This window comes from Mus pahari, chromosome 8, assembly GCF_900095145.1.
Source record: "Mus pahari chromosome 8, PAHARI_EIJ_v1.1, whole genome shotgun sequence".
In the NCBI taxonomy this organism is placed as follows: domain Eukaryota; kingdom Metazoa; phylum Chordata; class Mammalia; order Rodentia; family Muridae; genus Mus; species Mus pahari.
In genome coordinates, this window is record NC_034597.1 from 54199569 (window position 1) to 54212856 (window position 13288).

General features: G+C 47.1%; 1 protein-coding gene across 1 annotated transcript; it reads right to left on the reverse strand.

Moving 5' to 3' along the window:
• Positions 1-207: 207 nt before the first annotated feature.
• On the reverse strand, positions 208-11136 carry Neil2 (nei like DNA glycosylase 2). The gene is made up of 4 exons (XM_021204140.1): positions 10999-11136; positions 5751-6094; positions 3419-3615; positions 208-521 (listed from the first exon to the last, which is right to left on the reverse strand). The coding sequence occupies exons 1-4, from the start codon at positions 11134-11136 to the stop codon at positions 208-210; spliced, it is 993 nt and encodes a 330-aa protein (XP_021059799.1).
• Between the last annotated feature and the right edge of the window lie 2152 nt (positions 11137-13288).

Sequence of the window (13288 nt, forward strand, 5' to 3'; positions counted from 1 at the left end):
GCGATTACACAGAATGAACTAGAAAAGGAAAACACCTATGGCTATGAAAGCTGTGGTTGAGACATGATCCTACGGATGAACATTAACAATCCTGACCCTCCTGACCTTACCCTGATCTGTAATACTATCCCCGCCTACACTCTTCTCTCAGGACACACAGCATCTGGATCTCTAAGGCTACAAGTCCCACGGCAAAGGCCACATGTTTTAGGAGGACGGAAGAGTCTGTGGCCCCTCGGAGGACAGCTGGGGTTGGCATTGAGGGCACCACCAGGTGAGCCTCTGGAGCCCATCTGGGGGCCCAAATGTCTCCTTCATGACCTGGTGACCAGAAGGACATCGTTCCTTCTGGTAGATCTGTGTGTGCCGTTCCTTGCCTTGGAATTTGTCCTGAAGCCAGTCCTTACTGAACTCCACCACGTGATCCACAAGGGCCTCCCGAGAGAAAGAACTCAGGGATGAACCGAGAGAGAGGGGATGTATCCTTGCTCTGTACAAGGCTTCATTCTTTATAATGTTCCCTGAAAACAAAGGGAGACATGAGGGTAGGAAATGCTGTCTACATTGCCTCAAACTTGCTATGTAGCCTAGGCTAAACTCCTGATCCCCCCCGCCACCACCACCCCCCCGCCTTGTCTTCTAAGTGTTGAGTTAGGGACATGTGCCACCACGCTAGCTCACGATCTGTCTCAGGTGATGATGAGCTCAGTCCATCTTTCTGGTTACTGAGCAATGGCCTTGCTAAGGAGAGGAGAATAAGTCCAATGGCGCACGGGGGCAACAGACTAGACAGTTGACTTTTCCCCAAGAGTTTCATAATCTCACTGCAGTTACAGCTGAGGCCTACCTGGACTCACCTCAGCTTCACTGCTCACCAGCGAGGTGCCCTTTGCTTTAGTTTCCTCATCTGAATAAAAGGGAAAGCTAACAAGTGATTATCCCGTGGAACAGCATAAGGACAGGGCTGTGCCCGAGTCCCTGGAGTCATTGACTCAACGCTGGCTCTCACCAGTATCATTGTGTAGTCAGGTCTCTGTGCACATCCAAAAGCCACTGCTGGAAACCTTGTTCATCCTTCTGGCACAGAAACAGACTCCACTGGCTCTCCCATGACAGCACAATGCTTTCACATCTTTTTAGCATAAACTATATTCATGGCAGGCAAGTCACACTTTGTCTATGCACACAGCTTTGCCAATAGCAACTGCTTTAACCAGTTGTGGTGACCTTTACTGCTCTCGTGTGAGCAGAAAACAACCTTCCCAGTACTAAGAACGACAGCATTCCCGGTCTCAGCTGGAAATGCTCACAGTTTCACTACTCACTTCTCCAGAGCAGAGACCTGCTTCTTTCTCTTGGCTTCTAAGAGCCTGGAGCTGACCTAATACCCGACTCTGCTTTGGTATCAGAAGCTTCATTGCCCAAGAGCAGTATCTATTAGTGGGCATCTCCTCCCTCTCTTCCAATGGCCTGCAGGACAACCATTCCCAGCATGACTTAACCCAGAACCTTCTAAATCCTCTGTAGGTCGCCAGGCTTTAGAGTGTGCCAGGTACACAACATGATCCCTCTGTCAAGAGGTCACACTGATATCTCATCAGAAGTCTTGTGACAGTCCTATCATGTCAGAACATGGCCCAAGAATGCAATCATTCGAGGACAATTCTGAGTGCTTGTGAGAAAACTCCAAGGAAACCAGACAGGAGTCTTGTGACCTCAGTTTCTTCAAAACATGGAATTACTTTTGGGATACGTTTTCATGCTCTTCCCGGGTATATCAGATAGGGGCGAGTTTACTTCGCTGATCACACAACTGGCTGTTATGTGTTTATAGATCTGTGATGGTTATTCCTGGTTATCAACTTGACCACATCTGGAATGACTACCATCCAGAAATGGAGGTCACACTTGAGGCTGGAAGACACGGGTTTCTGACCTGGATCTCGACATGGAGATCTTAAGGCATAGTGGCCTTGAAAAACTTAAGCCCAGGCAAGGTAGCAAAGTAGTACACGCCTTTAATCCCAGGAGATTTAGGAATGACAGATCTCTGAGTTCAAGGTCAGCCTGGGAATAGGTAAGTTCCAGATCCAGGCATGGTGGTACACATCTTCAGTCTGGGCCATACCTTCTGCTGGAGGCCTACATAAAGGCAATGGAAGAAGGAAGACTCACTCTTCTTCACCTGCTTGCACATATTTGCCAGCACATCTGTTGGAACCTACTGCTTCATGATTCTAGAAGACCAGCCGAAACAACTAGCCTTGAGACTGGGCAACTACTAGATTTTTGGACTTCTCATTCACTGATGCCCATTGGTTGGGTTAGTTGGACTACAGACTGTAAATCATTACAATAAATTCCCCTTAATATAGAGAGACATTCCATAATTTCTGTGACTCTAGAGAACCCTGACTAATACAGTATCTTTATGGAAAATCGTGGTTTGCCACATGTAGCTTGTCCTTATGATTTTTTACAGACTGAACTCATGAGAGCTTTATTCAGGTAACCATTCTCTTAACTCTCAAGGGTATAAATTGTCTGATGCTTTGAATAAAGTTGGCTATTGCATGAAACTTTCGTCTTGAAAGGAACTGAATTCAAGAAAAGCAAAGAACTTACAGTCGAAAGTATAACATGAGACAAATAGGGCAATATTAGGAACTTGAAGGCCTGAGGCCTGACAGGCCCTGAAGGCCTAGCTGAAGATTTTACAATAACAAGTCCAGGCATGTCCAGGAGAGGCCCTTGTTTGGACATTCCTGAGGATGGGTGGCCCCAAGGATAGACATAAACACAGGAACTGTTTTGGGTTATTTTTTTGATTGACTCAGTGGCCATCTGGTGGCCTGGGTCTCGCTGACCCTCCCTGGAATTGTTGATGCTACAACCTGCATGTATTATTCTACTGACTTGTAATCAAGCCAATTGTGTGAAGCTGTGCCAAGTTCCCCCCAAATCCCCCAACCCTCTCCCTATAACTCCCTATAAAACCCCCTAGCTTTTGGGTTTCAGGGTCGATGCCTCTGCCTCCTGCGTGAGATATGCATCGGCCTGGGGCCCCGCCATTAAACTGCCTCATGCTTTTACAACAAGAAGGCCTCTCATGGTTTTTGGGATACCCTGACTCCCCTGGGGTGGGTCCAACAGTCTTCCTCATTTATCAGGCCCATTTTCCCAGGTCCCACTGCCTCTAGAGCAGAAAACACTATCATGTTGTGAATGTTACACCACAGAAACAAGTGAGGCTCTTCCTAAGCTAACAGCCAAGTCTGAGATCAAGGGATAAACCAACCTGAAAAACAACAGTGTTGGCACAACCGAGATAGTAGTCCTTAAGTCTTGCCTGCCCTACAGATGAGTCACTATACCATTAATCAACTCTGTGGGGCTCCTCCCATCACACAGGTCATACCTAATCCTGAGAAGTACCTCTGGTCCAAGAGTGTGTAGCACACAGGCTGAGCCTGGCTTAGAGCTTCCAAAGCTTGTCCTCGATGGAACTTTTCAGACAATATGTCACAAGTGGGCTCAATCACTGGGGGAGGGCTCCATGACATCTGGCAATTATAAAATACCAGGAAGCCACTACCACTAAAATGGAGTACCAGCCTGAGGAGACAGAAGAGATCATACATTACAACCACCACTGTGTAGTCAATGCATACATTCATAAACAGCCCCTTATAGAGTCAGTTCATAAGTATATATAGTCACCACAACATAATCAGCTCACACATGCAACTATCAATGTACATAACTGTATAGTTACTGCTATATAACCATGTCACATGTGCGTAACAGTGACCACCGCTATATGGGTCACATTTATACACAGTTATTCCCATATTCCATCAGGTCAGCTGCACATTAAGTTTCTATACTAGTCTGGACCAAACAGAAGTTAAGGTCCTATAGTCAGGAACATAAATACCTCAGGGCCAAGAGGTAGTAAGTAAAATATGAATATATACATTGCTTTCTAATACATTGCAGCAATCCATGTTGATGATGGAAAGCAGAAAATCTGAATCCAGGAGGTGAGTGGAAGCAGACCTGGGAGTTGGGGGTGGGGGGGAGCTCATTAGGGAGAAGATGAAGAAATGGTGGCAAAGAGTATCACTTCCAGTTTCAGGCCAGATTAACCAACTCCTGCATGTATGTGCCCCTAAGCCTCTTGGGTGTTAAGCAAAGAAAGGACATATCACACACTTCAGTAAGGAAATATCTAGGGATAGCTAATCCAACCAGAGCTGCCTCTACACTGGAAGCTGCAGAACCTGGGTCCATGTCTGATCTAGTTGGTGTTCTTGGGAAGGGCAGAGACAACTTTGGGAAGCTAGGAGGTAGGTTCATGCCCATAATCCCAGCGTGCAGAGAGGCTGAGACAGGAGGATTACGAATTTGAGAGTAACTTAGGCTAGTCAGGAATAAAGCAGTGATGTTTCTTGCTTTCTTTTCTTCTTGTTTTTAATTGTCGGAGCTGGCAAGATGGCTCAGAGGATGCAGGCACTTGCCATCAGCTCTGACAACTTGACTGTGATCTCCAGGACCCACAGACCCACGTGCTGAAAGTTGTCCTCTAAATCTCAACACGTGTGCTGGGGCACATGCATGAATGCATGAGAGGGGATGCACACACACACACACACACAGTATAAATAAATAAGTCAAAAAATACATAGACAAATACATGTAATAAAAATTTCTCTTTCAAGGATTGGAGGTGAGGCTCGGAGGCCTTGCACACTACCACAGAAGTACCCATCACACTTCTACATACTGTGTGTCTCAGTAGAAGGTAGATCCACTGCTACAAGGGAAATTCAGAAGTGACCACTGACTACACAAAACTTAGTAACTCCAAATGTCAAAATGCTTTACAAACACACTCACAGACATACACTGGCCTGGAAACAATTCTGACAACACACATTATCAAACTTAATAGCCCATTGTCAAACTTAATAGCCCAAAGCTTAAAGATTGCAGCAGGAGGCTGTCCAGACATCCTAAGCTCGCCATGAAACTGTAACCTGAGTTTGAGCTCCACAATCCACAGTAAGAGGAGGGAATCAACTCCAGAAAGTTGTCCTCTGAGCTCCAAGTGCACACTGAGGTGCACATACTCATGCAATGGTAACAATATAGAACATGTTCATTGCTGGCATGTATGCAAACAGCCCAATGCCAGCCACCGGGCAAAGCCAGCCATTAGAATGTGCATTCCTGGTAACTCCCTGGGATCCCAGAGTGAACCTGACCAGACTCCAGGCTGGTTAGTATTTAATTAAAGCTTGATTCAAAATTGAAAAAAGAAAGAAAGAAAGAAAGCAAGCAAGCAAGCAAGCATACTCTTCCGGGGTGATTGGGAACTGCCCTTTAAGGAAGCAATACTACACACACGCAGAGCTTTATGCACCTTTTTCCCTCAATGTTCACAAATTAAATAACTGGGAAAACTATAACCCTAAATTCAGAGCACTAGAGTCTAGTCATATGCTGTTCTTCTGAGGTACTTCTTCTCGAGTACCACGTTGCCTGGGAACCCCATCCTCTCCTCTAACACCTAAGCAGATGCAATCATCTGGATACAGGTCCAGTTCTTAGGGGTGAATGTGCACCCTTTTTGCCTAGCAAGACCTGGACATCCCCAAGTGTGGCCCCTCAGCCATGCCTTGCCATAGAGGGGGGCCACATAAACATGGGAGACCCCACTAGGACCCCTGCACATATCACACCATTACCTGGGCACTGGGTCTCTCCAGTCACCTTTTTTGTTAGCTTTCTTTGCTCTGGAGAAGTCATTCACCCAGATACTGCCAAATAAACCAAACCTGACCTCCAGCCACTTCCGAGCACCTGCTGAAGGGATCTTCCCCCCAAGATCAAATGTTTCATCAGATCTACTGGGAACAGGCTCCCCAGATCCAGAGGGGCCTGCAGAGGGTTCCTGAGCACTGGAACCCAAGCCCAGCTCTGGGTCCACAGCCTCTTTCTGCCACATTCCTTGTACAGGCTGTGGGCTGCTGTTGAGTGGCTCCATCTCCTCATCTGGATCAAACCGAAGGAATAATTTTTTTCCATGCACCTGTGAAAAACAAAAACAAACAAACAAACAGAACACATATGGACCCTTAGAGACCTTCCCAGGGGTCAAAGCTTCACAAACAGCTAGCTGCCAACAGTTCACTCCTTCCCTCTCCCAGAGCTTTCCCGGGACAAAAGATTTCTCTGTGTCCTTTGCCCTTTCCTCCCAGAGGTGAGAGCAGCAGGTGTACGACTTTGCAAATGTCTGAATACAGCTGCAGGAGATGGATTAATGATGAGCTAGGTTTGTGCCAGACAGCAAGGCTGCACAGAACCACCTAGGAGAGATGTTCCCAAAGATTTCAGGAACACACCTGTACTGGCTGCTTTTGTGTGTCACAGAGAAAGGAGCCTCCCTTGAGGAAATGCCTCCATGAGATCCAGCTGTAAGGCATTTTCTCAATTAGAGATCAAGGGGGGGGGGAGGGCCCATTGTGGGTGATGCCATCCCTGGGGCTGGTAGTCTTGGGCTAAGAGAACAAGCTGAGCAAGCCAGGGGAAGCAAGCCAGTAAGGAACATCCCTCCATGGCTTCTGCACCAGCTCCTGCTTGAGTTCCAGTCCTGACTTCCTTTAGTGATTTAAAAGCAATGTGGAAATGTAGCTGAATAAGCCCTTTCCTCTCCAACTTGATTCTTGGTCTTGATGTTTGTGCAGGAATAGAAACCCTAAGACAAATTGGAACCGGGGCTGGTGAGATGGCTCAGTGGGTAAGAGCACCCGACTGCTCTTCCGAAGGTCTGGAGTTCAAATCCCAGCAACCACATGGTGGCTCATAACCATCCGTAACAAGATCTGACGCCCTCTTCTGGAGTGTCTGAAGACAGCTACAGTGTACTTACATATAATAAATAAATAAATCTAAAAAAAAAAAAAAAAAAANACAAATTGGAACCAGCATAGTGGTGCATCCTTCTGACAACCTGACCATGTTTTGGGGAGGACTGTGGAAGGACTTTGGAACTTTGAGCTAGAAGAGCTACTGGGATATTAAGAACTCTGTGGCATGTTCTGTAGGAGCTTGGAAGATAATGTTGAGAACAGTACAGATGATGGAGGCCTGGCTTGTGAAATTTCAGAGGGAAGATTAAAGACTCTTATCAGAGCTGTTGCTATTTTGATTGTGAAGATTCTGTGGTTTTGGTTAGCTGGGGCTGAAGAATCAGCTGTGATTAACAAGATACCAGAACTACTAAAGGGAAACCTTTGCATTACTGGGACTACTGACACTGGCTAGCTGGAGCTAAGAAATTACTGGTGATTAAGAAGAGACCAGCATCATCGAGGTGAAATCTTCTGGGAAGTGTTTTCTGAGAGCACAGAGGCTGTGTTCCAGAGATAGCCAAGGTTGTACCTTGTGCTGTGGCTGGACTTGGTAATGTGTAAGAGTCACCCAGATGGTACTGGTTTTGAAGGCATGAAGGAGTCATGAAGAGCCGCTGAGGCTTGGCACTGTGAGAGGCCATGGAAGGCCATTGGTGAAGGTGCAGCCTCAGTTGCAATTGATGGCCCAGGACTGAAGGNGTCATGCAAAGGAGTTGAGGCTTGGCACAATGAAGAGAGCTTATGAGAGGCTATTGATGAAGCCCAGTTGCAGTGGAAGACAGCAGTGTTTTAGAGATGCCAGTACCATGAGATGACCATCAAAAACAGCAGCAGCAGTGGAGTACAGGCAGCCGGAGCCTACAAGACAAGCTGTGTGCTACAAGGGCCAGAGCTGGAGAAGTGACCCAAGTCCTTGGAGGAGCCCAGAAGATTGTGAGTGGTTTCAAGACATTGGACAGTTTGAGTTTGATTTTGCTTTTGATTGTGACTGTGCCCTGATATTTTCCCCTCTTGAAGGAAGAAAGTATTTTAGTGGAGCCCACACTTAAGAGACTCTGAATTTTTAAAAATATTGGATATTTTAAAGGGATTGAAATTTTAATATGTAAGAATTTGTAAAGACTGTGGGACTTTTAAAGTTATTTAGAGCTTGGGGATGAATAAGAAAGGGTTGAGGCTTACTAGTGATGTGTGTGTATGTCAAGTTGACAAGGGGTCAATTGTACTGGCTGGTTTTGTGTGTCAACTTGACACAACCTAGTTATCACAGAGAAAGGAGCATTCCTGGAGGAAATACCTTCATGAGATCCAGCTGTAAGGCATTTTCTCAATTAGTGATCAAGGGGGGAGGGCCCATTGTGGGTGATGCCATCCCTGGGCTGGAAGTCCTCGGTTCTATAAGAGAGCAGGCTGAGAAAGCCAGGGGAAGCAAGCCAGTAAGTAACATCCCTTCATGGCCTCTGCACCAGCTCCTGCTTCCTGGCCTGCTTGAGTTCCAGTCCTGACTTCCTTTGGTTATGAACAGCAATGTGGAAATATAAGCTGAATAAATGCCCAATTTGCTTCTTGGTCATGATGTTTGTGCAGGAATAGAAACCCTGACTAAGACACCAAAGATTATATAAAGGGTCATTCTTTTAGTTACTTCATGACACGTTTTTCTAGGTCCACATATTCATCTGTTCCCAAATCTACCCAGTGATATATAAGTGCCAACTATCAAATTAAGTGTGGAACATCAAAACCATGGGACTCAAACCATGCAGGACAGTCTCTACAAAGAGGCCACCAGCCTTAAGTTTGGAAGACTTTGACTCCTAAACTTAAAACTATTCAGGACCTCAGTTTCCAAAGATGAAGTCTAGGTGAAGGGTTATGAGCCAACTTCCACTCAAAGAATGGTTCTGTCGTCTATTAAGTATGTGTGCAATATGTACATGTGTACTGTGGAAAAAGAGAACTAGCAATTATCAGGTACAAAACATATTTAGTGTCAGGTGTAAAGTCTACGCCTACGAGAGTTTTATCAAATTAGTGTGTCTTCGTCCTTGCTCTGTTGCTGGGAAGAGTCACCAGGACCAAGGCAACTCCTGGAAAAAATGAATTTAACTGGGAGCTTGCTTACGGATTCAGAGGATTAGTTCATTATCATCACGGCAAGAAGCAAACAGGCATGGTGCTAGAACAGCATCAGATAGCTGTTGCAGGATACGTGACCACACTGTGAGCCCTGAAATGGTAATATTTACTGAAAAAACCTGTTTCTAGCTGTGGTGTGGCTCAACCTTACTACACACCTTTAATCCCTCTGGCTGGAATACAGACATGCCCTTAGGACATCTTTAATCCCAAACAATGAAGGTAGAGTTAGTTTGTAGAAGGAAGCACCATATATAAAAGTGATGTCTAATTGAGTGGCAGACAAAGTGATGAATCAGAGAAAGATCTGACAGGATAGGATATACTCAACTCTCACAAGAACAGAGGGGAAAGGGAAGCTATTTAGGAGAACACAGAGGGAGAAAGGAGGAGAGAAAAAGAAGGCTCTTTGATTGGGACAGCTGTACAGAGACAGGTTGCAGAGAGGTAACGAGTTAGACACAGAAAAAGACAGAAGGAGCCAGATGAGAATGTATTGCCAAAGTCAGCATGAGGCCAAGCAGAAGCCAAGAGAAGCTAGATTGAATCAGTCAGCTTGGAAAGGAATTTAAGCCAGAAGAGCCAAGTTAAGTCAGTCAGCCACAGGTCAGAAAGAACTAGGAAGGGATGAGCTTATTCAGCAGCAAGTCTCAGAGGCTGAGAACATTCTAGGCCTGGATAAGAGTGTATATAAGAGTGTATATAAGAGCCTGGATAAGAGTGTATAAAGGTTGGGAGCTTCCAGGGCTAGGACTAGGTTATCAGACTGAGGCAGTAAGCCCCACAGACAACAATCCCTTCAGGCAAATACATTACTTTTACAGACAGCTTTACATCCTGATTCATAGTCAGCAGGCAGAGGAGGTTGGGGGTTAGGGAGCCTGGGCTTTTATAACCTCAAAGCTCACTCTCAGTGGATCAATAAGGCCGCATCTTCTCCGACAAGGTCATACCTTCTAATCCTTCCCAACGGTTCTATTTTCTGATGGCCAAGCATTCAAATATACGAGCCTTTGGGGATCATTCCCGATCGAACCACCACAAAGTGTTCTACTACAACCCATCTACAGTTGAAGATATTAGAGCCGAGAAAATGAGAACTTGCTTCAGATCACACAGCTAAGCAGCAGCAGCAGAGAACCCCGTGTCACTGTCCAAAATTCACCCCATACCTCCTCCATGCAGATCCTCATAGCTAAGGGGGAATACAAGACTGACCAGAGTACTGCCAGCCCTGCCCTGTTCCTGTCTCCCAACTCAACACGACGAAGGACAGGCTTGGCGATAAGGATGCAACAGGAGGAAATAGAGGCTATGGTAGAAGAACAGAGGACTCATCTCTCAGCCAGTATAAAGCAGGCAAGGCAGGACAGGATGACTCAGTGAAATCTGAAGAGAGACTAAAATTAACATGGTAAACTGAAGAGATGGGAGTGGTAACAGAGTTGAAGAAAAAAACGGAACGATGTACCCAAGCAGGGGAAACATGGCCACACCCTGGGTAAGAACTGGGCTGCAGGCAACTAGTGCGAGCAAAGAACGCGGGGCAGGGGTCAGTCCATGGGAGTGCCTGAGTGCCCTGAAGGAATTCTGACTTCCATTTGAGATGAGGTCTGAATTCAGATCCTTGACAGTGTTCAGCCCTTACTTCCCAGCTGGCTTATGGGGGCCCGTGACACTGCATTGAAGATACACATAAGTCAATAGAGTTCTCCTGATCCTGTGTGGGGGTCGTCAGGTCCATCCATTTCAGACATTCTTCACAGCCCCCAGTCCATTGTAACAGGATATGTCACACCGAAAGCAGGGCCACATGCAGTCCTACCATGGCTGTCCAATGCTTAAAGAAAGGATACCACTAGCCATCTTCAAAGCTAGCTGTCTCCAGGGGAGGTGGAGTGAACCAGCACTGCTGTGTGAGACCTGGGGAAGCAAAACCCACCTGAGCATCCTGAAGCCACAGAGACTGAAAGGTGGCAGGGTAGACCTTCCTACTGCTGCCGCCTGTCTTGATCACCTTCTGGCCCACAAAGGGGGAGACGAGATGGTGAAACTTCCTCACAGATGGCCCTTCTGGCATCTCTGCCGGCAGAAAGCTACAAAGGAGACCTCTGACTTAGCCTGGCCCTCCCTTAGCCCAGCATGTCTGATCACCAGTATGGCACCCCAAGGAGTGAGTTTGGACCACCCACTTTAAATATAGATGCCAAAACCAGAGATGAACTGAGGTATGTATGAGGTATGTATGGGGGGGGGTGTCAGATCTCAGAGAAGACTGAGCTGGGACAGAATAATGGCTTCTCAGCAATGGTTTCTCTTCCTGGCCCCTCAGTCTTAACTACACAGCAAATACTAATCACTATAGTGTGCCTAGGTGTCATGTAGCAGGTACTGTCTACTTCGATGGCACTGCCAGCTCAGTGGTCAGTTGCTCCTTGTTGGGTGGGTTCTTAAGGCAGAGTCTTGCTAACGTCGTAGCTCTAGGTGACCTAGAACTATGTAGTCCTGGCTGTTCTCAAACTTTCATTCCAACCCTCTTCTGACTGATCCATACTTGGATCTGGCTCCCTCAGGACCACCTCAGGGAAAGGAGATCTGTACTTGTTATGTGATCTCTAGAAATGGTTCTCTATCTCTAACCACAGTGCCGGCAGAACTCGGAACCATGCCAAGCAGACAGTCAGGCAGGGCAGCTGCCAACCAGCCTAAGCCGGGCCACTGAAAAGGTAAGGTGGGTCTACACATCACCCCTCCCCCTCCCCGTCCTCCACCACCCAAAGTCACCAGGAGCCACCAGGATGAGATCACCTGGGTAGCCTACACCCAAACTTTACTGAGCAGGTGTCATCCTCCCATCCGCCACTCAAAGCTCTACCTAACCTTACCTGCCACTCACCAGCACTAGGCTCATAAATTGAGGTGAAAATCAACAAAGGCACAGAGCGGGTAGTTATTATTGCAATGTTTCTAAAATGCCTCACTCACTCTGTAGCCCAGGGTGGTCTTGAACTCTCTGAACATTCCTTCTGCCCGAGTCTCCCAAGTGTGAGCCATATACAACCCCCCCCCCTACTAAGACATTTAAAATATATACTTTAATCGAAGAATCGGGATGCCCCAGACATCCTGCAAATTCTCATAGCTTCATAAATAACACAATAATGTAATTTTTCTTTCTATCTTGAGACAGGTTTGCCTATATTTCAAATGCCAAGCTGGCCTGTAGGCCACTGTGTATGGCTGGCCTCCACCTCCAGAGTACTGTCACTCCAGCACATCACATATCCTGGTTTATGCTCAAACCCAGGACATCTTGCAAACTAGGCAATCCCTTCACCAACTGTGCTACGGCCTCAACAACACTTAACTAAATTCATCCGCGCTTAGATTCCCATTCACACACTCGGAAATGTGTAACGGGTCACCTACCCTGACTTTCAGGGAAAGCTGCCGGGCTGGAAGGCAGCTTGCCAGGCACTGGTACCCTAACCACTCCTAAGTTCAGAGTCTTCCTGGCTACCAGCAGAGAAAGTTCTGGAAAACACCGTCAGTATGATGCAGCGCAGCGCAATCTTAAATCTCTCCAGCAAGCCTTTAATCCCATCACTCTGAAGGCAGAGGCAGGGATCACTCAGAGAATTCAAAGACCAGCCTGGTCTACAGAGAGACACCCCCCCCCCACACACACACACACACACGCCCCACTACACAGAGGCCCTGTCTCAAAACAAACAAACAACTCTCCACCCCTGGGTATGGTTTGATGGACAGGAAAGGAATGGGAAGAGCTGGTGAGAGAGAACCTTGGGCTTCGTAGTCGCTAGGGCGAGGTGGCCAGGCTGCGCAGGTCGAGGTCCCTTTTCTCCAGGAGCCAGGAGAGAGTCCTTAGGCCACAGCGTTTCCTACCTCTCCCGTGTGATTGAAGGGTGGGGAACACCTGAGGGTCACGAGGGGAGGGCTCGGGGAGTCGGAAGGCAACGTGATCAACAAAACAAACTTAACAACCAGGACCAGGCTGCGCGTGTCCGGAAGAGACACTGCCTAATTTTTCTGTGAAAACAAGTTTTAACTACGTGCACATGTGTGGGCTATAGAGGGTAGGGAGGAGGCTGACGCAGCCCCAGGCGGGTCCTGGGAAGCTGAACTCTCCCAGGGGCCACAGCAGGATCACCATCCACCTGCGCCTTCCAGACCAGGGCGGGGAGGACGAGTTCAGCCTGTGGAGCGCGCGC

Excerpts from the sequence above, each read along its gene's own strand:
- Neil2 (XM_021204140.1), bottom strand. The coding sequence starts at position 11,136 with ATGCCAGAAGGGCCATCTGTGAGGAAGTTTCACCATCTCGTCTCCCCC. Across the intron at positions 6,095-10,998 it reads TGTGGCTTCAGGATGCTCAG|GTGCATGGAAAAAAATTATT; the intron begins GTGGGTTTTGCT and ends TGTTTTTCACAG. Across the intron at positions 3,616-5,750 it reads TGGAGAGACCCAGTGCCCAG|GCTGGTACTCCATTTTAGTG; the intron begins GTAATGGTGTGA and ends CTGTCTCCTCAG.